Raw genomic sequence first — 23916 nt, forward strand, 5'->3', positions numbered from 1 at the left:
TCAGGGTATTTCCTTTTTTAACTCTACAATGCATTATACTTTGTGTGCTCTTCCTTTGGCTAGTTAGGAATATTTTGGAGTTAATTTGCAACTACTTGTTTAAAAAAATAAGATTTAGAGGCAAAAACCATTGGTTGAATCCAACTAAATACTTTGCAGAAATGATTTCTAGCTTCTTACAGCCCATTCCTGACCTGGGAGGTCGAAAGTTGTTAGCAGGCGCAGAAGGGAACTGCGCCGGCGTCCGCACCACTTGTGCCACCGCGACAGGACACCTTCCACCAGCATCCTGACGGTGCACATCTGTGCACTGTCATCCTGGGGGGTGCTCTAGGGGTGGAGCTGCCTTTAGACGGCTTCCTAACCCCCTTTCAGGCCAGGATCGCCCCTTTGCCCTTACTTGCATTTACTCCACCTTTTCAGGTAGCGTAGCCCCGTGGAACGCTATGGAGCGGTTCCACAGGGCTTGCAAGTAAGGGCAGTTTTCTGCCTTGCGGGGGACTGAATCCTCCTTTGGAGGTGGCGCCACTGTGCTGCCTCCAGCCATCGCAGCCCCTCCCCTCAGGAATGGGCTGCCTGTGGTACCAAGCCTGCTAACAGAGCGTCTAGGCATATCAATGCTATGGACCAGAAATGAAATGAACAGTCACTGTCTCTTGCCACAGTAATATGGCAGTTGTTGTTGGGGAGGGGCAGTAGGAATATAGCCCATCAGGGCTTTTTAATATAAGGAGTCGAAGGCTTTCACGGTCAGAGTTCATTGGTTCTTGTAGGTTATCCGGGCCGTGTAAACGTGGTCTTGGTATTTTCTTTCCTGACGTTTCGCCCGCAGCTGTGGCAGGCATCTTCAGAGGAGTAACACTGAAGGACAGTGTCTCTCAGTGTCAAGTGTGTAGGAAGAGTAATACATAGTCAGAAAGGGTTTGAGCAGGGGAACTGGTGTCTGTAAACTGGAGATCCGTTGTAAAGTTCTCCAGGAGGCTGGCAACCCTAAAACTGTACATGAAGAAAGCTGTATTCCACCCTGTTTGGCTTTTGGTCCAAGTCTGCAGCTTGTTTGGTCCAAATGTGGCAAAAAGGAAAACTAGTCTCTTCGTACAGTCTACTACGCATCATCCACATGAGTTCCTGTACTGTACTATAAATCCAGAGGTGAAAGTGCTCATTTAAAAAAACAAAAACAAACAAACAAAAAACACCAATACCTTAAAAAAAAAATCTGTTTCGGAATGGCCACTGTTCAGAATTTTAGTTGCAAGTGGTGGCTTTCAATTCCTCTTTGAAGGGGATGGCTCTTAGTCGGAGAGCAGACTGGGGAGTGATTTGCATGGCTTTCCTGAGCTCCTTCCGCTGGTGGTGGGGAGAGACCCACTTTAGTCATGGCTGAGGCCCAGCCCTGGGAATGGCAGAGGGAAGCTTGTTCTGCAGCTGCTCATTGTTGCTGCTCCTCTGTACTTTCACAAAGAACATCAGTTTGCAAACTGTCAGTCCAGCTCTTTTATCGAACACCAGGCTATATATTGTATGTTCATTCTCTTTAGTCAGGGACTTCAGGGCTGCCAGCGGCAGATGAAAAAGAAAGGCACTTTTCGAGTGACCGGACAGGAAAACCCTTGCATTTTTCCAAGGGCTGTGATTGTAATTGCTTTGGGGGCAATAAAGGAAAGGTTCTCATGGTGCAATCCTATATAGACTTAATCCTCTGCAAACCCACTGACTTCAAAGGCCTTGTTTGGAGTAACCTTTTCACTGATTCCAGTGAAGTAGTATGTTTACAATTGGGCTAAAGACTGTATGGTGTTTAAGTAAAGCAGACAGGGCTAAATCATGTTACCAGCTGAGGAGGTTACAGAGTGGTAAAGTTGCCTCGCTTGATAGACGCTGTGCTCATGTGATCGGCCACTTTTTCTGTTTTAGGTGATTTTTGCCTTGCTTTTAGTCAGAGCATTGCTCTCTCAAGGTCAGTCTTACCTACTCTGACTGGCAGCAGCTCTCCGGGGTCTCGGGTAGAGGTCTTTCACCTAATCAGATCCTTTTAACTGGAGATGCTGGGGGCTGAATCTTTAAACTTCTGCTATCAAAGCAGATGCTCTATCACTGAGCCATGGCCCTTTATTTAAGCTGCCTAATACTATGTCAGACCCTTGATCTGTTGCAGAGGTTCCCAAACTGTGCTCCAAAGGACCACTTGGTGCTCTGCAAAACATCTCCTAGTGCTCCATGAAGAGATTGGAAAGAAAAATACTACTGTCATTCGGTTTAGTATATAGGTGCTAGGTGAAAATTAGTGCTCCGTGACAAATTTCTCTCCTGAAAAGTGCTCCAATGACTTAAAAAGTTTGGGAAACTCTGGTCTATTAGATCAGTATGGAGTACTCTGAGCCCAGGGGGAAGGGGGAATGTTGAGAAAAATTGAAATACATGCAATAGTTACTATCCTATCAGACCTACACTTATTTTGCTGTTCTAAGAACATAAAACACATCATTAATAACTTGAATAGCATGTGAAGTTGTACTCATATTTAGTTACATGTATAAATGCCTTAGTTTATTACAAGCAAAACTGAAAATATACCAGATATGTGAGAAAGATGAAAACTACTGCAGTCTGTGCTACTGAAACATGTGTATAGTAATTTTTGCCATTTGAGAGGAAGGTAATTAAAGGTAAAATTAAAAATTAATACCAGAAAACAAACTGTATAGTAAAGAAAAGAAAGTACATTATTTGGATAGAAACCCAGTTGCGGAGTCATAGTAGGTAGTATTACCCACATATTTGGATATCAAGTTAAACTTTATAACATTGAAAAACCTGATCTCTGTAATAATTTATCATGAAACACATCATAGCATGTTTATTGTTGCCAGAATTATTCATATTTAAACAATATCCATTCCGGAAAATATGTTGTATATGTTACAGTATACTTAGGAATTACCATTAACTAATGCTGCAGATTGTCTTGCATAATATTTTTGAGTGAATAAGCTCTTGTCTTAAAAAGCATTTTACTCATTCCAAAAGAACCCCCCCCCTCCGTGGGAGTGTTTTTTTCAGTGCTTACCGAAATTTTCTTCGTTTTTACTAGATAAATTGAAAAAAGGGAAACTTTTTTGCTTTAAAAAGGAGCCAATACTCATATATAAGTTTGTGCCGATTCCCCCCTCCCTTTTCAGATTCCCACTAGGCTGTTCCCTCTGGGTATGCTCTGTCCTTTTCTGGCTGAGTGGATTAGGGCGGCACATAAGGATCAGGACTTAGGAGAGCCCTGAAAAAGATGGTACTCAGTACTGGTGAGTACCGTCACAAAAAAGCCCTGGAAAAAAGTCCATGTGTAAGGACCTTCTAGACCAGTGGTTCCCAAAGTGGGCAATACCACCCTCTGGGGGGCAGTGGAATTACCTACGGGGGGAACTAAGAGGCAAGGGGGCAGCAGGGGGCGCTAGAGGTGGGCCCCTTCAACTGTGTTCACTAATTTACAATAGATCAAGCTATGGCACCATGCTGGCAAATTTGGTGGAAACTATCAGAATTTTTTTCCAGACTTTGAAGAGCTTGTACCACTGGATCAAATTAATCAGTTTTGTTGAATAAATTTCAGTTTAAAGTTTTAATTTGACTTTGAATAGATGTGCAATTAATTGTTACTGTTTTGAAATTTTATTGTTATTATCTTCTTTAGTGAGTCATGCAAACCGCTGTTTTGAATAATGCTTTTTATAGGATAGGGTAGGAGGTGCTGGGGTTGAGTTTGTGGAACCAAGGGGGCGGTGGGAACCACTGTTCTAGACCCTCACATCTCTATTTGGAGACCTTTCACATTACCTGCTGTGTGATCTTTTAACTGGGATGCCAGAAATATGCCCCTCCATATTTTATTTTCTCAGCATTTACTGTATGCATCACTACAAACCTTTAATTAATAAGATAAACATTCTGTAAACAAAACAATAAGAAGAGAAATAAAGGCAAATCCAAATATATCAAATGGTAATGATAGAATTACTGTTACAAGCAGTGGATCCCAGTTAATGTCTGGGAATACCAGCTACTGCAGGGGATGCTCTACCAGTGAGCCATGTCCCCACCCAAAATCTCAGGTGTGCCTGGAACTCCTTTCAGGGCCGCATGTGGAAATTGAACCAGCAACTTTGGTTATTCTATGCCAGTGACTCTCCACTGTATATCATGCTTTTATTGGATTAATATAATAGTTTCTGAATATACTCATATCAATCAGACAGCCAGTCAGTGAGCATCATCAACAAGGGAAACTGCTGCGTTTTTAACCACAAAATGTTGTGACAAACAAAGCTACTGTTCTAGTGTTATGGTTTGGGCTTTTATTCAAAATTAACACTAAAAAGAATTTTGTCTTAAAACCGTATCACTATCGCTTCAGAATAGTAGGATGTGTGTTGTTGATTTCCTATCAGTTTCACTGATCTGTTCTGACCCTGGAGCAATTTTGACTCCTGGAAGCCCTCCACTGCAGAATTTGAGTCAAATCTAGAAAAATATGAATATTATTTATTATACCCATGGCACTTTTGAAACAAAGGAGTGTCAAGTTAAAGGTTCCCACAGGAACACTCCAAAAGGGAAATTCGGGAGACTTAAGGCCATTAGCCCAGGGAGAACAATTGTGTCTTCAAGTAGTGTTTAGAAACCCACCTAATTGTGGTGATCTAATCTCAAGAGACAAAGCGTTCCTTAACAAACAGAGGAAAGGGGCAAAGAGGAGAGAGAACAGATGAGATTTTGGGTTTGACAGGAAGTAAAGCAGCACTAGAACTGCAGTACGAAGAGATAAGAGGGGCAAAAGATAAGATATTAATTATTAAAAACCCTCTTGATATACTGTATTGAAAAGGTGTTAAATGGAGGGGGGAAATTTAAACGTATCATGGATAGATGACAGTAATATGTGAACTCAATTTTTATTATTCAGGAAGTATTTTCAGAAATTTATAATAGTAATTACTATTGCAAGCTTTTTAAAAATCTGTCCTTATCAAGTATTGTATAGGTTATCTTATGATTTATGTTAAGATATATTATCATAATCACCATTTAATGTGAATTATTATATCGCTATTTAGTGCTACTAATTGTTGCTATCATCCCTTATTGTTATTTCTTATATCATTGTTTATCATACCATATATATATTTTTTCTTTTATTTTCTTTGATGTAATTGTAATTGTTGTTTGTGATTTGGCTTCTAATTTTCTCTTTTTTCTGTTCTGTTTATCTTTATAAAAAATAAAATATTTTTAAAAAGATAAGAAGGAGCTGGACCATGAAGACATATTTATACTACAATAAGTTTGAACTGAGTTATATAGGGAAGTGGGAGCCAGACAGGAAAAACACAAGCAAAGAAAGCAAGAAACAAGATAAAACAAACAACCTGCAGAATTAAAGTGGACAAATATGGCTGATAATAAGAAATAAGGAGCTTAGATAGAACAGTGGTTTCCAGCCTTTGCAGAACTGGGAACCACGGTTAGTCCCCACCTTTAAGCATGGGGTCCATTGAGCTGCAAACTCATAACAGGAAAGTTCATGACATCAAAGTCACATACTAGGAAGAAAAGGAGTGAGAGTTAAAACCTCATCAGGAGGTTCTTTTTTGCCACATGTGCAGAGCATTGAAGAAACCACTGGTAGGGTGGCCACCTTCGGCTGTGCTGGGTGGGGAGAAAAAAAAGGCAAGTCAAGGGAGAGGTTTAATGGGGAGGGTGGGTGTCTGAATCTGCCTGTGGTGGTGGAAAATGCTGCCAAGTCACAGCTGACTTATGGCGACCCCGTAGGGTTTTGAAGGCAAGAGACTCTTTGAGGTGGCTTGCCACTACCTGCCTCCGTGTGGGCTGAGAGAGTTCTGAGAGAACTGTGACTGGCCCAAGGTCACCCAGCAGGCTTCATGTGGAGGAGTGGGGAATCCAACTCGGTTCTCCAGGTTAGAGACTGCCGCTCTTAACCACTATACCACACTGGCTGAACCAATCCTTTTAGCTTGCATGTAAGGAGAGGAAGGAGATGTGACACCCTTACTGTCTGCACATATAGGTCTTTCCAAAGAGCAGCAAAAAAGGTGGCTCTTAGGGGGCTCCATGACTCTCCCGAGGGTCCCTAGTCCATGGGTTGAAGATCATTGTGATAGTTTGGTACAGTAACCAAGTCTAGAGTTGATAAAGAGAAGTGAAGCCTTTGAATCAACCAGCTTTATTTTATTTATTATATGCAGTATATAACACAATAATATATTGCATATAATAAATACTTATATACAATAAAGCCTTTCCCATTCATTCCTAAGAGTGATAAAAGTGAATGGGATAATTCCAATGGCAAAATCCTTGAACTTGATCCTTAAGATTTGTTAGCAAGAACGTTCTGTTGGAGATCTCTGAAAAATGAGCACTCATACACCCCACCTGTACTATACTGCACTACGCTCTACTGGAACCAACCTTATAGTGATCCCTGGCCCTAAAATCATCTGTCTGTCTTCAACCAGAGCCAAGGTTTTTTCGGCCCTGGTCCCAGCTTGGTGGACCTCTCTAGTGTGACCCATGCCCTGCGGGACTTGGCCCAGTTCCGCGGGGCCTGCAAGACGGAGATGTTCCGCCAGGCTTATGGTTGAGTTTGGCCTCCCTTATCTTACTCCCCTTCCTCTTCCTTTCCTTCCTTCTCCATCCCTTACTTCCATTCCTCTTCCCTTGCCCTCCTTCCCCCTCCTTCTGTCTCCATCTCCCCTGAAGAATGGCATCAATCTTGGCTGTTGGCCCTGACTGTTATTCTTGGTGCATGGCAGCCTTCTTGGACCATCCTCCCTAAGGTGGAACAGTGTTTGGGGTGCCGTCTATATGTAATTGTTCATTATTTTAATTATATTTTAAAATGTATTTTTTGTATGATGTTAGCCGGCCAGAGCCCGATGCACCAGAGAAGGGCGGGGTATAAGTAAAATTTCTATTCTATTCTATTCTATTCTATTCTATTCTATTCTATTCTATTCTATTCTATTCTATTCTACAAACACTGCAAGACATGTCCATACCAGGCTTCTTTTCTATTTTCAGTAAAAATTAATCACATTCCCCCCAAGCTTGATGAGTACTCATGAAGTATACAAATTCTCTTTTTAATGGAGGTGTGCCCAAAATTCTGTAGAGCTCAGCAGATTTTACATGAGAATCTGGATATTACTATTTCTGCTGCAATTGCGGTAGTACAGTTTCCTTGACACTGTTTTCGGAAGTACCAGAAAAATGTAGGATAATATTTATTTAGAATATTTATTTAACTGCCTTTCAACCAACAAAACATTTCCCTGAGGTGGTTTATGAGATTAGATAAAAACCTATAACATAAACAGCATAAGGTCAGAAAAGGAATAAAAGCAGTTCTAAAATATCAGGAGTGGAGCCGTGTACAAGGGTGTAGCATATGGTGTACTCCTCTCACTTCTGGTCTGTTTGACATACATATCAATTGTAGAGCCAGCTTTGCACACATCCTGTACAGGAAGGCAGGCTGACCTCATCATAATTTTCTCCAGCTTTTATAATAAACAGTAGAATCCACAGGAAATATCAGTAAGTCACCACTTCTTCCTATCTCACAAATGGTACAAAATCAAAGATTGAAAATCCCTGGGATACGTTCCTAAAATTTTATCACCTGGTACACAGGGGATAATGAAGTTTATAATGCAGAGCTACAGATGTGATTTTTAAACATAAATTGGGGAGGGAAATGTCACAAAGAAACCACGTAGCCCAGGTAACTAGAATGAATACCAGAATGAAAACTCTGGCAGTTGACATCCATGATGTATGCATTATCTAAAAATGTTGTTACACCCTTCAGCTGTATTTTGTAAATTTACACAGATTTGATCAGTTAGTTGCTAGTTGTGCAATCATAAGCAGACCAACGCCCATCTAAACCCATTGACTTTGATGAACTTAGAGGGGTGTAATTCTGGTTAGCACTGCAGCGTAAACTGGGGAAAAGCCTTAATTTACTAGGTAATTTGTGCTGTTTACAAAAGGTAGTGCCAGTACTCATATGTAATGTGCTGATTTTCCCCAATCCTTCCCCTCCCCTCCAGACTTGAGAAAGTCCAGAAAAAAATGTGCTGAGTTCTGGCGCATACGTCGCAATAATAAAGGTAAAGCATTAAATATAGTGAGAGTGGTAACATACAAATTGTATACTTGCAACCTTAATTAAGGTTCTGCATGGCTGAAAAATGTCAAATTGCATTTATTCCTTGCATATACAGCTTAATTTCTAATCAGAGTGGGCTAGTCATAAATAAATGAAGCAGCACTACAAAAGGAATTTTAGAAAGCATGGACATTTCATATTTCTGAGAGGAAGCTTGCATATTTATTTATTATGGTTAATACGTGATTTCATAGAACTTTTTACTAAGCACCACCTACTTCATTTGATGGCATAAACTGATAATGAGAAAGGACTTTTTAGGCATATGCTAAATTTCCAGGCTTGGGTTACATTTTCTTCTCCAGTGTGAGAACCTTTTACAGTTATCTGGAATAAGTTGCCCTTCTGACAGTGAAGGCTGTGGCACTGGTTGACTGAAAGCTCTAGAACAGTGATGGCGAACCTTTTAGAGACTGAGTGCCCAAACTGCAACCCAAAACCCACTTATTTATCGCCGAGTGCTAATGCGGCAATTTAACCTGAATACTGAGGTTTTAGTTTAGAAAAAACAACTCATACGTTAACATCTTTTGCCTTAAAAGAAAAACACAATAACAGAGCTTTCAATGATACAAACAACTTTTTATTGAAAGGTAAAAGTTTGCATTTGGCATGCTTTTGAACAATTAATGTGATTTTTGCTGTTGTGTGCATGCTGATAATTTGTCCACCCTTGGCTCATACTTTGTAAGTTTGAGAGCAACACTCAGGTCATCTGTTAGTCTGTTTCTGGTGTCAGATTTGATATAATTCAAAGCTGAAAACAGCTGCTCACAAGCATAAGATGATCCAAACAAAGTAGGGAAAGCAATCCCAAGTGCTTTCATTGACTTAAAATTATTTGGTAGAGAATTCCACACTTTAAGGATTTCATTTCCAGAACTAACTGTGCTATCCTTTGTCATCCCTTCTATCTTCTCAAGTGTTTCACGCAGGCCATAGAATTCATTTCTCCAGATAGAGCTTTCTTGAAATTCTATTAGCTCAGTTTTCAGATTTTCTAAATCTAACCAGTGTAGGCAGGAAAGATCAAGTTCTTCAAATTTGGCTTTATCTGGAGAAGTAAGAAAACACAGAGTTGTCTCCATCTTACGGAACTGTAAAAATCTGTTGCTAAAATTCACCTGTGCAGCTGCTACAATACTAGAAAATTCCTTGTACATTTCCTGATGGCTTGTAGGATTGTCTGCAAATGATGTAGAATTTTCTAAATGCATTTTTAGTTTTGGAAAATATTTCAGCTGCCCACTTTCAAGGTCTCTTTCAAAAACCTGCAGTTTTCTCTCAAATGTTTTGATATCACAAAACATCCTTTCTGCTGTTTTCCCTACGCCTTGTAGTTGTTGGTTCAGTACATTGAAGTGTTGTGTAAACTCTGTAAAAAACATGAGGTTGGTAAGTCAGGCCATATCAGTGAGCTGTGGATATTCCTGCCCTTTTTCATTCATAAACAGCCTAATTTCATCCAAGCAGACTACAAAACTCTCCAGGACTCGTCCTCTGCTCAGCCACCGGACATTATTGTACATAAGTAGACATACTGTGCCTGAACCTCCTCAAGAAGTGCTTGAAACTGTCGACAATTCAGAGCATGAGCCATGATGTAATTCGTCATTTTTGTGACATCTTTGAGGACATCATCAAATTTTTTGCTGCTGTCCCTGGCACAAAGAGCTTCTTGATGTATAATGCAATGGAACTGAATGACTTGATGTTTTGTTTCTTTAACAAAGAATTGTATGAAACCAGATGTTGCCCCCACCATAGAAGGTGCCCCATCATTAGTAATTGAAACCACTTTTTCTGGTCTTATGTCTTGTGACAAAAAAGCCTCCACCACAGCATTGTAGATATCTATCCCTTGTGTTCTTTTAGGCAAAGACACCAGTTTCACCAGCTCTTCTCTCATGATGTCACCAACAGCATAACACAAAATTACTGCTTGCCTTGCATGATTATTTATATCTGTGCTTTCATCCAAGCACATGGAGTAACAGGCTGCCTTTTGTAAGTCAGTGGTGAGCTGCTGACTAACATCACTTGCCATGCGCTGTACTCGATCTTTAACAGTATTTCTGCTAAGTGGTATCTCAGAGATGCGTTGAATAATTTTATCCTTGTTTGGGAAATCATGAAAAAGGGAAATACTCCCAGACAACCATCAGAGAGGGGCTTACCACGTTTTGCTATGCACAGTGAAATTTGAAAACTGGCAGCTATCAGATGATTTGTTCTAGAAAGAGTTGGATATTTCTAGAAATCCGGCTTGGGGAAGCTAGGTAGAGAGACAGAGATACATCCTGGCATGACAGGAGGGTCAAAGATATGGCCCACGTCTGAGAACAAAGCCACTGTAGTACCAGCCACATGGGACACCTGAAGCTTCATGGACCTTTGTCTATCAAGGTCAGTACTGTCTACTCACTGCAAAGCAGGTGTTCTACCGTTGAACCATGTCCCCCACCCCCAGCTCCTCAAGTACTTCTGAATCCCATAGATTTCAAGGGGAGAAAAGTATTTTCTTCTATTTAGCTCTCAGACTGAAACCAAGAGGACTAAAGGCCAAACCACACATTAGGTTGAAGATCCATGACTAGATCTCCACATGGTTTTTTCACCCTAAAATGCATCCATAGGGACAGACCACACTGGGCTGGGAGGATATTAACTTTCTACATTTTCCCAATTAAAAATGTCCTTCCCAACTGGGTGGCTATTGTTCCTGGTAGACAAATCTTTTTCTGCCTTCTTTCCTTGCTAGGAGATAATTGTACCTGGTGTGGAGGGGAGGGTTCAGCTGAGATGTTAGTACCTTGTTGTCTCTGTAAAGGACCTTTTTAAAACAGCTGCACCCTGGGACCAAGTTCAGAATTAGATATATAGGTGAGTCAGCACGGCGCTTAACATTCTGTAAAGGGAAAAAAAACAATGTTGATGTTTGAAAAGGCAGTTGGAATGGGGTGAAGAGAGTCAGTTGGATGGTAAGGGATGATGAGAAGCTGACAGAGTAAGCAGGGATAAAAAGAAAAAAGGCAGAGCAATCAATGTGGTAATACCTACCTAGGAAAGCAGAATGGAAGAAACTGAAGACGGGCGGGGCCCGACAAACAGCTGAGCTGCTGCTGCAGCTCAGCTGAGAGAGAGGGAGGGGCTTGCCCCGGGTGCAAGGAGAGGGAGGGTGCCAACGCAGGCTTGGGGAGCATGGGCTTGGGAAGAAGGAGCACCGCACCACGGCAACACTGCACAGCCCTAGGCAGACGTGACGGCTCCGCACGTGCCCACAGAGAGGGCTCGGCGTGCCACTTGCAGCACGCGTGCCATGCGTTCGCCAACACGGTTCTAGAACATTCCAACTACTCAGAATAAATTGGCCAGAATATTTGCCCTTTCACTAATATAAGAGAAGGGAGCATTGTTAGTAAGGGTGATATTAAAGCATCACATACACCCAGGGATAGTTTTATGGGGCAAGCTGGGGACTTGTTCAAGATCTCAGGAGGAAGAGCAGTATGGAACCCTATAGCAAAGTGACTAAAAGGAGGGCTGTATACTGAGAAATGGGAACCTGAGGAAGGTGTAGATGAAGGAAGAGGAGGTTGGAGGAGGAGGGAAGAAGTGGTAGAGAGGAAAGGAGAGACTAATAAGAGAGGAGGCCCTGAAGAAACCTCACAGTGTTGAAGGAGAAGAAGGGCTTTGAGGTATGATGGGGGAAAGAAAGGTTTGCTAGGAAGGGTAGGGAGATGGGCCAGAACACAGGATGATTAAAGGAAGAAGGTCAAGTTGAGTACTAGGATGAAAGGCAGAGACCTGAGGAAACAGACATGCTGGAGGATGGAGAAGTGAAGGAAAAAATAGAATTGGAACAAAGCCTCACTTAATGTCTAGGAAGAAACTTGCGCTATTGGTTAGAAGGAGATTGTCAAGAAATGGAGGTTTGGTGCAGTTAGGTAATTTTACCCTCTGGTCTTGTGAACCGCGCACCCCACCCTGAGCCACTGGGGCAAGGCTTCGGCTCTTACTGTGCATTTCGTTTGGTGGCCTGGAGACTGTGAGTTGTGAAGCAAAGGGGGCATTGAGTTTCTGGCTGCTTGGCCTTATATTAGTTTCATTGAAGAGGAATGCTATCTGTGACAACCCAAAGGAATAAATGATTTTCACACACTGATTTGAACTAATCAGTCAATTTGTTGGATGCAGGAGACTAGTAAGTTTTTGTTTTTTTAAAAAAGAAATCAATAGTTGGTCACTCAGCAAGTTCTTAGTAAATTCTTAATATCTAATTACTTAGGCAGGCCCCACAGTTTCTCACCACTATGTAAATTGTACATCTTCCTGTTGCTTTTAGATATGGAAACCTGGAAACCTCAAACTGTGAAGAAGATGGGAGTCAGAACTCTGCTGAGACCAAAACAGTACTCAGGAAGTAAGTGTCGCTTTTCTCTGAACAGCAAAAATCACAGCTGGGATTCAGTACTAAGAAAAGGATGTGGTCAGTTTTTCCTTAGAAAACTATGCACCGATCTGCCTAATGTACAAAAAAGAGGTAGCCGCTTTCTCATAACAGAAGATCAGAGGAAGGAGTTGAATTCCATAAAGGGGGTCATGCAGAGAGACTGGGCTGAATAGGTGAAAGACCATGGATGTGAGCCAGTCAAAGTAAAGTTCAGTGTTTCTTCAAATCTTTCTCATTAAAATATATGAGCTTTAAAAGTGCCTAAGTTTGGCTGGGTTGTGTTCTGGTTTGGGTTTATTTCTTTTGCCTTTGTCTTGTGATTCATAAGGAAGTATTTATTTATTTTTCATACTGTTTATCCCCCCCCCCAACTGTAGCTAAAGCTTCCATATACTTGATGCACATGCCCATCCTACTTTCTTACCTTGAAATCAGGGCCTGCAGCCCTGTTCCCTACTCAGGCTGGGGTGCTCCTCATCTTGACAACCCATTTGACAGAAGTACAAATCCAACCCAATGTAGAGTAACTGGTCTGTCTTGCCTCTCCCCTCTGCTTTAGGTAGGCTGGCTGCCTTCCTTTCCTTTTTTAAAGAAAACTTTTGAAAGCACAGTATGGATGTTAATTCACTTGAAAGAACATTTGTTGACCTATTTGTAAAAAAATAAAACACAACTTCTTTTTTTACAGAAAGAGTAGTTCATCTTCATTGCTTCTGTGCAGTCCCTTATTGGGGGCTGCGCATACACAGGCCAGCTGCGAGAAAGATTTCCAAAGCTTTCTAGCAGATGAGGAGTACCCCTCCTCCCTTGGGCAGTTAACCATCAAAACCAGCTCCAACTGTGGTAGGAGCATTTGGGGGATGGAGACTAGCAGAACGGAACCTGGAAGTGACATCATACGACGCTGTAGGATTTCCCCAGATCAGGAACATTCCTAGAGAGTCACAAGAAACATCATCCCCCTCCTTTCCCTCCCCAACGCTCCACTGGCAACCTAACTAGAATGCAATGGAGACCAAGGAGACTATTAGTAAAGGAAAGCTGGAGGAGATGTAGAATCATAGAATCATAGAGTTGGAAGGGACCACCAGCGTCATCTAGTCCAATTCCCTGCACACTGCAGGAAACTCACAACTACGTCCCCCACACATCCCCAGTGACCCCTACTCCATGCCTAGAAGATGGCCAAGATGCCCTCCCTCCCATGAACTGCCCAAGGTCATAGAATCAGCATTGCTGACAGATGGCCATCTAGCCTCTGCTTAAAAACCTCCAAGGAAACAGCACTTAACCACCTCTCGAGGAAGTCTGTTCCATTGAGGAACCACTCTAACGGTTAGAAATTTCTTTCTAATGTCAAGACGGAAACTCTTTTGATTCAATTTCAACCCATTGGTTCTGGTCCGACTTTTTGGGGCAACAGAAAACAACTCCGCTCCATCCTCCATATGACAGCCCTTCAAGTACTTGAAGATGGTTATCATATCCCCTCTCAGTCTTCTCTTCAGGCTAAACATACCCAGCTCCTTCAACCTTTCCTCATAGGACTTGGTCTCCAGACCCCTCACCATCTTTGTTGCCCTCCTCTGGACATGTTCCAGCTTGTCTACATCCTTCTTAAATTGTGGTGCCCAAAATTGAACACAATATCTAGGTGAGGTCTAACCAGAGCAGAGTAAAGCGATACCATTACTTTGCATGATCTGGACACTATACTTCTGTTGATGCAGCCCAAGATCTCATTTGCCTTTTTAGCTACCGCATCATACTGCTGACTCTTGTTCAGTTTGGTCTACTAAGACCCCAATATCCTTTTCGCACACACTACTGCTGAGACAAGTCTTCCCCATCCTATAATTATACATTTGATTTTTCCTTTCTAAATTCAGAACTTTACATTGATCTCTGTTGAAATGCATTTTATTGGTTTTAGCCCAATTCTCCAGCCTGTCAAGATCATCCTGTATCCTGGCTCTGTCTTCTACCATATTTGCTACCCTCCCAATTTAGTATCATCTGCAAATTTAATAAGTATCCCCTCTATTCCTTTATCCAAATAATTTATAAAGATATTGAACAACACAGGGCCCAGGACAGATCCCTGAGGCATTCCACTAGTCACTTCTCTCCAAGTGGAAGAGGAACCATTAACAAGCACTCTTTGGGTGCGATCTGTCAACCAATTACAGATCCACCTAACAATAACAGGATCTAAACCACATTTTCCCAATTTTTCAACAAGAATATTATGGAGAACCTTATCAAAAGCCTTATTGAAATCTAGATAAACTATGTCTACAGCATTCCCCTGATCCAGCAAGGTAGTAACTTTCTCAAAGAAGGAGATAAGATTAGTCTGACATGACTTATTCTTGAGAAACCCGTGCTGGCTCTTAGTAATCAGATCCATCCTTTCTAAATGCTCAAGGGCTGACTGACTGATGATTTGTTCAAAAACTTTTCCCTGTATAGAAGTCAAGCTGATGGCTCTGTAGTTACCCGTATTCTCCTTTTTTTCTCTTCTTGAAGATGGGGACAACATTTGCTCACCTCCAGTCTTCTGGCACCTCACCTGTTCTCCAATAATTCTTAAAAATAATGGACAGAGGCTCAAAACTTACATCTGCAAGTTCTTTAAGTACCCTTGGATGCAATTCATCTGGCCCTGAGGACTTCGTTTCATTTAAAGAAACTAGGTGTTTGTGCACTACCCCAACGCCAATCCAAGGCTGCAACTCCCTTCCCTCGGCTGCAACTCTCTTCCCTCATCATGTGTTCTGTTTATGCCATCTTGAGCACCGCTTCCCTCGCATGAAAAGACTGAGGAAAAGTAGAAATTGACCTAAATAAAGGTCACACTTTCTTTGCTTCAGACCCCATGGCTGCCATCTCCTTACCACCAGAGGTCTTTTTCTGGCTTAAAAAAGAGAAGTTAATTATAGTATTGCTATAGGAAGATGGCATTAATGTGGTAAAGACCTTCAAAACATGCACCTTTCCATCCACACAGAATGCAAGTGAACTTGGACTGCAATCTTTCTAAAAAGATTATACCAAACCAGGTCATATCAAACCTGATCAGGCAAAATAGGGAAAAACCTGAAAAACAGAACAATAGAGGGGTTTTATGTTTTTGCATATATTGTGTGGGCTGGTTTATAAAATGAAAGGTGGGATATAAATATTTCAAAGAAATAATGAAATAGGAAAGCTACTTATTGATTTAGAAAAACATTTATGCCTCTCCAGAGTCCCTACTCAAAGCAGCTTACAAAATACAATAAAAACACAGCACAATAAATGCTAACAATTAAAAACCTAGAGAAGCAAATAACATGAGCTGCTTAATAAGAGTTTCAAAATGGTTGTGAGACTAAAAAAAAGAGACTATAAAAATATGTTAGAAGATCAACCCTTTAATCAAAAGCCTAGTAAAAAGAAATGTTTTGGTGTGATGCCTAAAAGAGGCCAGGTGCCACAGCTGAAAAAACCTACTCTTTGGTACCCACACATCTCACCTCTTACAGGGGTTGAACAGAGAGTTTGTGAGAAAGACCTTAGTTGGCGGGCTGGACAATATGGGAGGAGGCAGTCCTTCAGGATCACAGAAACGCATACCACACCAGCAGCCCATTCGGTGCAGCGGCTCCTCTTCCTAATCTGTTTCCCCAACGCTGTTAAACAAAAAAAAAGCCGTTTTGCGCCTTTTTTTGTTTGTTTAACTGGGGCTTTTCGCCCCATTGAAAACAGCAAGGCTGCACCTGCTAAATAGCAGGCACAGCACGGCTGTTCCAGACGCTGGCGCAAGTGGCCGAAAGTGGTGAGGAAGCTGACCAAGCGGCGGCTCCTCCCCCCCGGCCCGCCCCCTGCACCAGCGAGGCCTCTCCACGCTGTTGCCGGCACCACGGAGAGGCCGCGCCAGCGAAGGGGGGAGGCGCAGCCCCGCGGCGCTTGGCCGCCACTGGGACTGGCCTTGCTGCCAGCGTGAATGCATGTAAACGCGTGATTACACACATTTACACCGGCGGCGAGGTCACGCCTCCTCCTAACAATTTCATCCCCATTCTCAGGAATGGGCTGTAAATCTGTTTGTTCCATGGAATTCGGAGTGGTGTACTTGGGGTATCCAGCTTTTTCTTGACACAACCCAGTAAAATAGGTTAGGCTGAGGAATAATAATGGGTTCGAGGTCCCCCAGTGAGCTTTGCAGCTGAAGTAAGATTTGATCCTTGGCCTCCCCAAATCTGGTCAAGGTCCAGCATTCTATCCATTATAGCTCTGAGAATAAATACCTACCTGACAGTGAATAAAACCCTTTTCATCTGAAAAGTCGTGCAGTCTTCTTTCCTTGTCCTTTCAGAAAGAATAGCATGGCCTCAGGGACATTATTAACCTTTCAGGGTCTTGAGAAAAATACGGTCTTGGCATCTGCGGTTTGTTTTTTAGCATTTTGGACTGACTGATTTTTTTCAGTGCTTGGCATAAAATAGACCTCTCACTATTCTTTCCCTCTGCTCTTTTGTCATGAAGCACTTGTAGTGCACAAGTTAATTTCAGCTATGTCAGATATGCCAAGGAGGCCGTGGCATAATGTGATGTGTAGATCAACTGGAGGAGAGCCAGAATGGCCTTGGCATGGCTCCAGCCCTGAGACGTTGGTTCACTTCTGACTTTGGGCAAGTCACTTGGCCTTTGTGTGTTTCGGTCAATGCAGCTATAAAATTAAGCTAAACTGTTGCAGAGCTAGGGTTTTTCTCCCAAAAAGACACAATGGATTTATTTTGCTTAGTTTCATGGGAAATTAGTTACTTCCTGTATGAATTATGGGGGCATGTGAGATTTTTTTTAAAGACTCAGTGATGTTTTAGCTGACATATATGCTTCCTTGTGTGAAGTTGTGCACAAGGAGCCAAAGAGAACCCTGCCCACCCTTACCACACTGCTGTTGCACCAGGCAAGCCCTGGTCGAGGACAGCCAGACATTCTTGGGGCCAGGCATCTCTAATAGATTAGAATTTGCTGATTGTAGGACTCTCTGGGGGTTGTACAGGGAGAGGTGGTCCTGAAGATACCATGGTCCCAGACCATTAAGGGCTTTAAAGGTTAAAACCAGAACCTTGAACTTGATCCAGAATTCAATCTGGAGCCAGTGCAGCTGCCGGAGCACCCGTTGAATATGCGCTGTCCAAAATGCTCCTGCGCAGCTGCATTCTGTACCAGTTGCAATTTCCGGAGCAATCTCAAGGGCAGCCCTATGTAGAGCAGATCACAGTAGTCTAGCCTAGAGGTGACCGTCACATGGATCACTGGCTAGGTCGGTACACATAGGTAGGGGGCCAGCTGCTGGGCCTGGCCAAGATGGAAAGAAGCTGCTCCTTCCATGTGTTACTCTGTAAAGTGGCAGGCATGTTGGTGGCAGTATGGATCAGTACATAATCATATGAGTAGCAAGGAGACAGAACTCAAGGAACTAAACTTCAGATGCAGTAATAATTGTGCAGAATATTAGAACCTACAAGAACAAAACTGCAGCATGTGGGATAGTTTTATGAAACTGTGTGTTTAAAATGATAATAGTAATAATAATGTATTCTCCAGATCACAACTTCTTTTTTTGTGGCAAGGGTTTTTTGTCTTCTTGTCTCCTGCTGGTAATAGTATTCCTTCAGTAAAGTCTGGTGTCCTGTTTCAGGGTTGTATAAATAATTGCACCGAAGGAATGGATTTAAGAGATGTAACCACTGAATGAATCTGAAATGAGTGAAAGAAGATTGACCGGAGTTCTTTAAAGCTGGGAAACCCACAGTGGGATGCATTTAAGTTTTGTTTGGGGTTGTGTGCAATCAACTTCATTCCACTAAAGGCTAAAACAACAAAAGAAACCAGTGTGGCTGAAGTGAGGAGACAAAGGGCCAAATGGTGGTAATTACAGAACTAGAAGATTGGGAAAGGTTATAAAAACAAGCTAAATTAGTTACACAATGAAAAACCAAGAGGAAAAAGTGAGTAATGATAACAGTGGTTGAGGCATGGCCAACTTAAAAGAAGACATCATGAAACAGTTAAAAGGCCTAGTGCCACAGGGACATAAAGGGGTTGTCAAGCTCAGACAGCATCAAGCCTAGTTAAGACTGTGGGGAAACTACATATTGTATGGCGTCTTAATGTGCATCCATGCTATATATTGGAGTGGTGACCCCCAGTTCTGGGGTACATCTTATGCTTTATGTGTATGAAGTCCCAGATTCAGTCCTTACCATCTGCTAGGGGAGTGGGGAGTCATGACGAAAGTGATGTGCCGATGCCACAACATCACTTCCAGTGCAAACCCGGAAGCGATGGCTCCACATCGGCACAACCCTCTAGGATTCAGTCCAAACTCTTATGGTTTTGACAGAGTTTTGAGTGAATCCTAGAGCATCACACCAATGTGGTGCCATCAGTTCTGCGTTCCAGTCAGGTACTAGCTGGAGATCTCCTGCTATTACAACTGATCTCCAGCTGATAGAGATAAGTTCACCTGGAGGTTGGCGATCCTAGGTATTTCACAACCCAAAGGTTGCAATCCTAAACCCACTTGTACTCTCTCTTTTGGGACCCACTTCCGCAAGCTGTGGCTCAACTTCTACCTGACCTACTGCGGGTCTGGGAAGCAATGGGGGCAGACTGTGCCCATGGCCTCCCACACTACCAGGAACTGGATGCAAACTATGCCCTTGGGGAAGAATGGTGCCACAGGGATGAGGCAGGGTTGCCCTCTCTTCCCACTGGTGGGAGGTCAAAAGCCTTCTCCCCCAGCTCTAGAATTTGAGCCTTGAGAAAGTGGTCACAGCCCAGTCTTGGGATGCAACCCCTGGTTTAAGAAACACCGCTCTAAAACAAGGCAAAGATACTATAAAGTAAATAGTCAGTATACCTCAGCAAGCAGACATAACATAAAGGTAAGGCATATTAAAAGCTTTACAGAGAGCAATCTCCCCTTATAAAGCAGAGAGGCAAAGAGATGCATTTGCTGGGGAGGGAGGGCAGTAATAATAATAATAATAAGTTTTCTCTCTGAAATCTTGGAAACCTCATAGCTCTATCTATGTTTCTGGCCTGCTAGGAACAGGGAGTTGCTTCTCAGGGGCATCAAACATTAAAGCTGCTACAAAGAGTTGGCAGAATGACCATCCTTTTCCAGAAAGCTTTCCTCCCTAGCACACTGGTTAAAGTCAGCTGATAGGAGGTCAGCGGGCTCTAAGGATTGCCTGCATAGCTTGTCTTTAAAAGCCCCTTCTAACAAGACATTGTTTTGCAAATTTTGGCAGTGCTGAACTTTTCAAGTGCTATGTATACGTACGCCAGACAGACCCACGCATTCAGTTTCCATGGTTGTGGGAAGAATTCTCAGAGGGGAATCCCACATGTCACTGGCAGCCAACTATTTGTGCAAACCCCCGCCCCCCATTCTGGTACAGCGCAGCACAGGCATACAACTTCCCCGTTTCTCTGCAGTCACTTAGGTTGGACAATAAATATTAAGAGAACTGAAAGTGGTTTGCAAGAAGTAGTGAGGGATCAGCTTAGCAGTTTCATTTCCCATGGTGTACAAACACACACACACACACCTTTGCCTTTGAAATGTGGGGGGTGGGGGCTTTACAAGGGAGAGCCAACAGACAGGCAGGATACTTTAATCCTTTCCTTTACACTCTAGTTCAGTTGGGTATCACCTTTGCCATATGTGATTTAAGAGGAGTGCCTGACCACAAGGAAGTGTATCTCCCATTACTAATATTTTCACTAAAGAACTGATCAGGTTTGCAAAAAAACGTAAAGTTCCACAGTTTGAAAATCACCGTCCTGTTGGGATCCTGTGCTGTTAAAACACCCAAAGCACCTGAATATGGCTGCTGCTAATAGAGACAGGCCCTGACCTGGATGGCCCAGGCTAGCCTGATCTCGTCAGATCTCAGAAGCTAAGCAGGGTCAGCCCTGGTTAGTATTTGGATGGGAGACCACCAAGGAATACCAGGGTTGCTGTGCCGAGGAAGGCACTGGCAAACCACCTCTGTTAGTCTCTTGCCATGAAAAACCCCCAAAAGGGATCGCCATAAGTCGGCTGCGACTTGACGGCACTTTACACACACAAGGGAGACAGACATAGCATCACCAAATGTTTAAATGTCTGGATCCAGAATTCTTCCCCCGCCCCAAGAGGAGAACTGTGTGAGAAAGCAATGTAAGTAAACAGAATCCCCAGCACTTCTGCAGTTCATGAGGTGACTTGAGAACTTACTCATTAGCTTGTTTGCACTCATTTTCATACAGTGGAGTTAATTCTGCAGTTGTTTCCTTGTCTTTATAGTCAAGGCTATCTCTCCCATTGCAATTTAAAAGAGGTGTGTAATCTCTTATTCAACTTGTAAACTCAGCAAGGAAAAAAGAATGATATCGCTGACACTGCAACAAAGCCACATGGCATCTAAATCACCATAAAACTGGCATAAATCTTAGGGTCTGTAATACAGATAAAGCCTCTAAGTTCTTTCCATTGTAAAGGAGTAAGAGAGGAGCTGAAATAACGTCTTATTCCGTTCTTAAGCAAAATTAATTTTTAAGCCATACTGTGATGCTGTACACAACCTTTTTACAATATATTTGTCGTATCTTAAGCCTACCCAGCTCTCCTCTACAATTTGGAGGCTGAATCTCTTATTGGATATAAAATGCAGGCTTACCCAAGACAAGGTTTAATCCCTTCTTGTGCAAAAACTCTAAATAGCAAAGCCTTATGTGCAGAGGTACACGTTTATGGTAAGCAATCATAACTGAATCTGAAAGACTGCCTATTCTTGCTATTCTTAGAACAGAAAACATAACTTTTAAAAAGAACCATACAAACACGGTAAGTTGTAAATATTTTAAGCTCAACAGTTCTCCTCCTGAAGATATGAGCTTCATAAAGGATGGCAGAAAAGTGGTAGTCAAACAAAAGGCACATAAAAGTGTTCCTAGCAATAGGATGGGAAATGTGCATTCCTAAGCAGCAACTAATCGGAGGGAGTGGCTTAACTTTTGCTCTCTGACTAAACTCCACAGCTCATTCTAAGTACATATGCCAGAACTGGGGATTAAAGAGAACTTTCCCTTCCAAGTTCCAGATTGCATATCACACACAGTAGGGGCCCAGGGCACAGCAGGAGGACAAGACTGTAGAGATCTGGCCATACTTAAAGATACTCAAGAGCCCTTCCCTGAATTTTTCAGTTTTCGTATTAAATATAATATTAAATATAATACAAAAATATAAAATATAGTATTTTCATAATAAAATATAATATTTCCTATTATAAAAAACAAAACAGAAAGGAAAGAAAACAAAAGGAAAAAAAACAGCATTCTTGGCAAGAAAGTTCGTTTCTTTCAGAGCAATTGTGAAAGATGTGACCTGTATATTTTGCTTGGTTTTGCCAGTGAGTACCAATAATGAGTGCTAATAAGCACTTGAGACACCATTTTATTTTTAAAAAGTAAATTGCTTGAGTTTAAACACATTAGACGACTACTATTTAGGCTTTGGGAATGTGGAATGGTATGATATAGTGTGATCTCATCAGATCTCAGAAGTAAACCAAGGGTCAGTACTTGGATGAGAGGCCACCAAGGAAGACTTTGCAGAGGAAGGCAGCGGTAAACCACCTCTACTTAGTCACTTGCCTTGAAAAACCTATGGGGTCACAATAAGTCAGCTGACTTGACAGCACTTTACACACACATTTAGGCTTTTGCTGTTTCACATCTATTTATGATGCTCCCTAAAGCATCTTTAGCAGCCCCCTCCAGAAATCCTCTATATATCCTCTCTATATATTACACACCTGTTGTTTTGCCCATCCTTTGTATTGGACAGTTAGTTGGAACAATTACAGAAATAGGCTTGATTAATTGCTCTTTAAGAGTTGTGATTGGCCTTATTTTGGTTTCTCAGATGATCTCATAAGCAGTTGTTGATTGGCTATTTGCACCTATTTGTTGCTATCTCTTATTTAGGGTAACCAATCAGATATTTAGAAATAGTTACATGATTGTGAGAGCCAAACTTAGAAAAAAATAAGATAGATAATTTTCTCTATAAATAAGCACTCTTGTGAGAAGCAAATTAGATTTCTCTGACATGAAGTCTCAGAATGCAGAGGTTTAAGAAGAAGTAAGATCTCTTGGTGAGATATTGGTACTTTGGGTCTTTTTTGATAATCCCTAAATGCAGAGACAAAAAGCTAAAAACCTGATTTGTTTTAAACAAGTATAATAAATTATAATATGAATAGAAAATGATAGGAACCCTGATCTTGTTAGCATGCATGTCCCAGTTTCTGTGGGGGTTAATTATTCTATATCTTTATTTTTTACTGTCTTACCGAATAAAAAGAATCTCTTCTTTATTTAATAAAAGATAAAAGATTCTACAGGTGTTTTTGCTTGGTTGCTGGCTTCTCAAAAGAGAAAAACTGGACTCCAAAAATATTATTTCTGTATTATCAAGTTAGAGGAGTTATTCTCTCTCTGGCATGATGAATCTTAGAAAATTTTGTGGCTGTCTATTGTTTCCGAAGCCAAGCTTTTGAAAGATTGTTCTGTACAAGTTTAATGGTGGAAGGGATATTTCTCACACTGCAATTTTCCTCAGAGAATTTTTGGAACTGTAGTTTTTAAAAGCACTGAGAATGTTTGTTCTTGCTCCCTTTACAGTTACAGTTTCTTACTTTCTCTGCAGAAAGAGAATGACCATTGAACCAGTTTCAGTGTATAGTGTAGATATGTTCCAATAGAGCACATTTGGCCTTTCATATGATATTAGACAATCCACTCTTGTGCAATGAATCTGCAGATACACAGAATATACATACGTCTGATTAAAGGGGTATGTTCTGCTTTTAAGTTAGTGGCAATGTTCAGTACATTCCTGACTTCTGAGGACAAAAGTCCTCAGGAGGCCAGGAAAGGGTTGTGCTGGCGTAGGGGGCCCCCACGCCGGCATCCGGGCTGCTTACAACACCGTAAGTGGCCCCAACGCTGGCGGGGAGGTCCAGACGCCGGTCTCCTGGTGCTGCAGCCGCACCACTCCAGAACACTGACGGGGCAGCTCCCTGTTCCCTTTCAGCCCGGCATGCTGGCAATGAAAACAGTGGTGCTACGCCTGCTTTTTAGCAGGCGCAGCCTTGCTCTTCTC

The 23916-nt window shown here is 42.0% G+C and overlaps 1 protein-coding gene across 1 annotated transcript in view; it reads left to right on the plus strand.

The window, feature by feature from the left end:
• Positions 1–23916, plus strand: part of RGL1 (ral guanine nucleotide dissociation stimulator like 1) — a 123566-nt gene that overhangs the window by 54643 nt on the left and 45007 nt on the right. Inside the window, exon 4 of the mRNA XM_056845125.1 lies at positions 12594–12671. Within this exon, the coding sequence (XP_056701103.1) occupies positions 12594–12671 (78 nt within the window). The remainder of the gene's footprint in view (positions 1–12593; positions 12672–23916) is intronic.

The sequence above is a fragment of the Euleptes europaea genome, chromosome 2 (genome assembly GCF_029931775.1).
Source record: "Euleptes europaea isolate rEulEur1 chromosome 2, rEulEur1.hap1, whole genome shotgun sequence".
Lineage (NCBI taxonomy): Eukaryota > Metazoa > Chordata > Lepidosauria > Squamata > Sphaerodactylidae > Euleptes > Euleptes europaea.